This window comes from Durio zibethinus, chromosome 13 (genome assembly GCF_047325235.1).
Source record: "Durio zibethinus cultivar Kanyao isolate XHJ-2024 chromosome 13, ASM4732523v1, whole genome shotgun sequence".
Taxonomy (NCBI): domain Eukaryota; kingdom Viridiplantae; phylum Streptophyta; class Magnoliopsida; order Malvales; family Malvaceae; genus Durio; species Durio zibethinus.
This window is the reverse complement of record NC_143174.1, coordinates 21,922,713-21,924,963: the sequence shown is the minus strand read 5'-3', so window position 1 is coordinate 21,924,963 and position 2,251 is coordinate 21,922,713. Positions and strand designations below refer to the sequence as shown.

Genomic DNA, 2,251 nt, shown 5'->3' with positions numbered 1-2,251 from the left:
AAAAATTAAAAGTTTTCACTTTCTTTATAACAATTGTTCATGTAGTCATGTGACATGATACACCCGCACCACTTTTAATTAATTTATTTTTGTTTGTTTTTTATGGAAATAATAATGTTTTATTGGTCCAAAATACAAGACAAAAAGATTCATAGTTTAAATAGAAATAAAATGTTATATTTTTTTCTAATAGAAGGAAGAAATATTCAAATTTATTTATTTTTAAAGTTTAAAAAACTTAGCATTCAATTCTGACATAAAAGTAAAATATATAAGTAGCAAAATATTACGTACACCTTCTGCAAAAAAACAAGAGCAACTGAAGAAAACACCATAAACATGATAAGCTAGCTAAATCACAACCGTCCATCATTCAAGCCTATTGATCATATACAAAGCATTACTGGTAACTTTAGCCACATTTCTGATCTTCCTCTTCAGATCAGATTTCACCTTCTCATCAACTCCTTCAAACCCATCAAGACACGTGTCCTCATTCGTCAGAGCCGCACTAACCCAAGTCTGCGCATTACTCATCTGAAACTCGAATGTTTCCCCTCTCAAGTGCTTCAACTCCCTTAGGGTCTTGCTCAACTCTTCCACCGACTCTGCTATCTGCTCCACGCAGTCACTCAGTGCTACTCGTTCCCTCTTGCTCTTCCCCGTCACACTGGTTGTCATATAGTTTGACGCTTTCCGGGCGCGTGAGAGGCTGACTTTGACGGCAGCTTGGGCCAAGTCACGTGGGGTGTTTGCTGGGCCAGAGTAGGAAGAAAGGGTTCGTAGGCAGAGGCTTGGGTAGCTTGCGTGGACGCATGAGGAACGGACCAGATCTTGGGATGCACCATTCTTCGACGCGGCGGCTGAGGATAGGAAAAGGACGATAGTTAGGGTAAAGAACGGTATCGTCATCATTATTGAGTGCTGTTAAGTGAGTTTGGTGCTTTGCTTGGTTGGAGAGCTGGATTTTATACGGGGAGAGTGAACGTTAGATTAATGGCAGGCAATTATTGTTGGTTTAATGACTAAATCACCCTCGAGTTTGATTCTACATTACTCGTACATAATGATTTATATGTGCATAGCACAAAGGGTAGAGTTGGCAATTCGGAGATGAATATTATTGGGAGTTAATGCACCGCGGTGGCAAGAAACAAGACGTCCGCAAATATTAATTAATTAGAAACCACATGTCAGCCCAACGAAGACTAGAGTTTCACTTCTACTCCCACCCAATGATAATCGGGTGGATTTCCAATGAGATAGCAGTTCGATTGTGGGCTAAATTCTCAAGTCTTTTAGGTCATACTTGTTATATTAACATTAAGAAGTCTGACGATTAAGAACATCGTCTTAACAATAAGAATATCACAATAACTCAAAATTAATTTTATTGTTATTATTTTTCTTTAAAAATTATTATTATATTTATTTACTCAGTTAACGAGATTAACTTTTAAAATTATCAAATCAGTATATGATTGATTATCATATCATTATACATGAAGATTAATATCTGAATTATTAGTTATAAAATCAACTCGCTTTTCATTAAAAAGTGATTCATCCAATTATCTTTATTAATGTCTCATCAAATTATCATTTCATAACATGATCGATTGATTTTTAATTTATCTGAAATAATTAAATATAATCTATATTTATTTAATATTATTAAATATGACTTATAATTAATTACATAACTCTTTTTTGAGATCTACATAAATTTATCAATGTCAATTGTTTTAATAATGTTATCATTTTTACTCTCTTATATAAAATAAAATGAAAATAAAAATATGGTACCAACTAAGTTTTTTTTTTCCCTTGAAACATTCTCAATATACTCGTTTTTCTTCACTAAAATTTTAAATACTTTACTAATTTGAACGGCAAAATATATCCAAAAAACCAATTATGACACCCTTTAACTTTTTTACTGTAAATTCAAACTCTTACTCACATGGCCACCTAACCACTTCCAACCAACATCTAAAAACACCATCAACAATTATGAATTAAGAATATTTTCTTTTCTTAAACTTCTTGTCCCAAGAATATATAATTGAATCTTAATTTGATGTAGAATTGAGGATACAAAGATGAGAAAGCATCATTCCTATTGGATCAAGAATAAAACCTGAAACATCACAATCTTAGTACGAAAATTAGATGGAGGGTTCGAAAGATGAGTAGCTTTTTGATATCCAAAAGTCCATGAATGGAACTAATGCAACAATGGGTCCTGACA

At 33.2% G+C, this 2,251-nt stretch overlaps 1 protein-coding gene across 1 annotated transcript; it reads right to left on the bottom strand.

The window, feature by feature from the left end:
- Window positions 1-249: 249 nt before the first annotated feature.
- On the bottom strand, window positions 250-952 carry LOC111304155 (pectinesterase inhibitor 3-like). The gene has a single exon (XM_022900674.2). The coding sequence runs from the start codon at window positions 913-915 to the stop codon at window positions 370-372; it is 546 nt and encodes a 181-aa protein (XP_022756409.2). The 5' UTR covers window positions 916-952; the 3' UTR covers window positions 250-369.
- Between the last annotated feature and the right edge of the window lie 1,299 nt (window positions 953-2,251).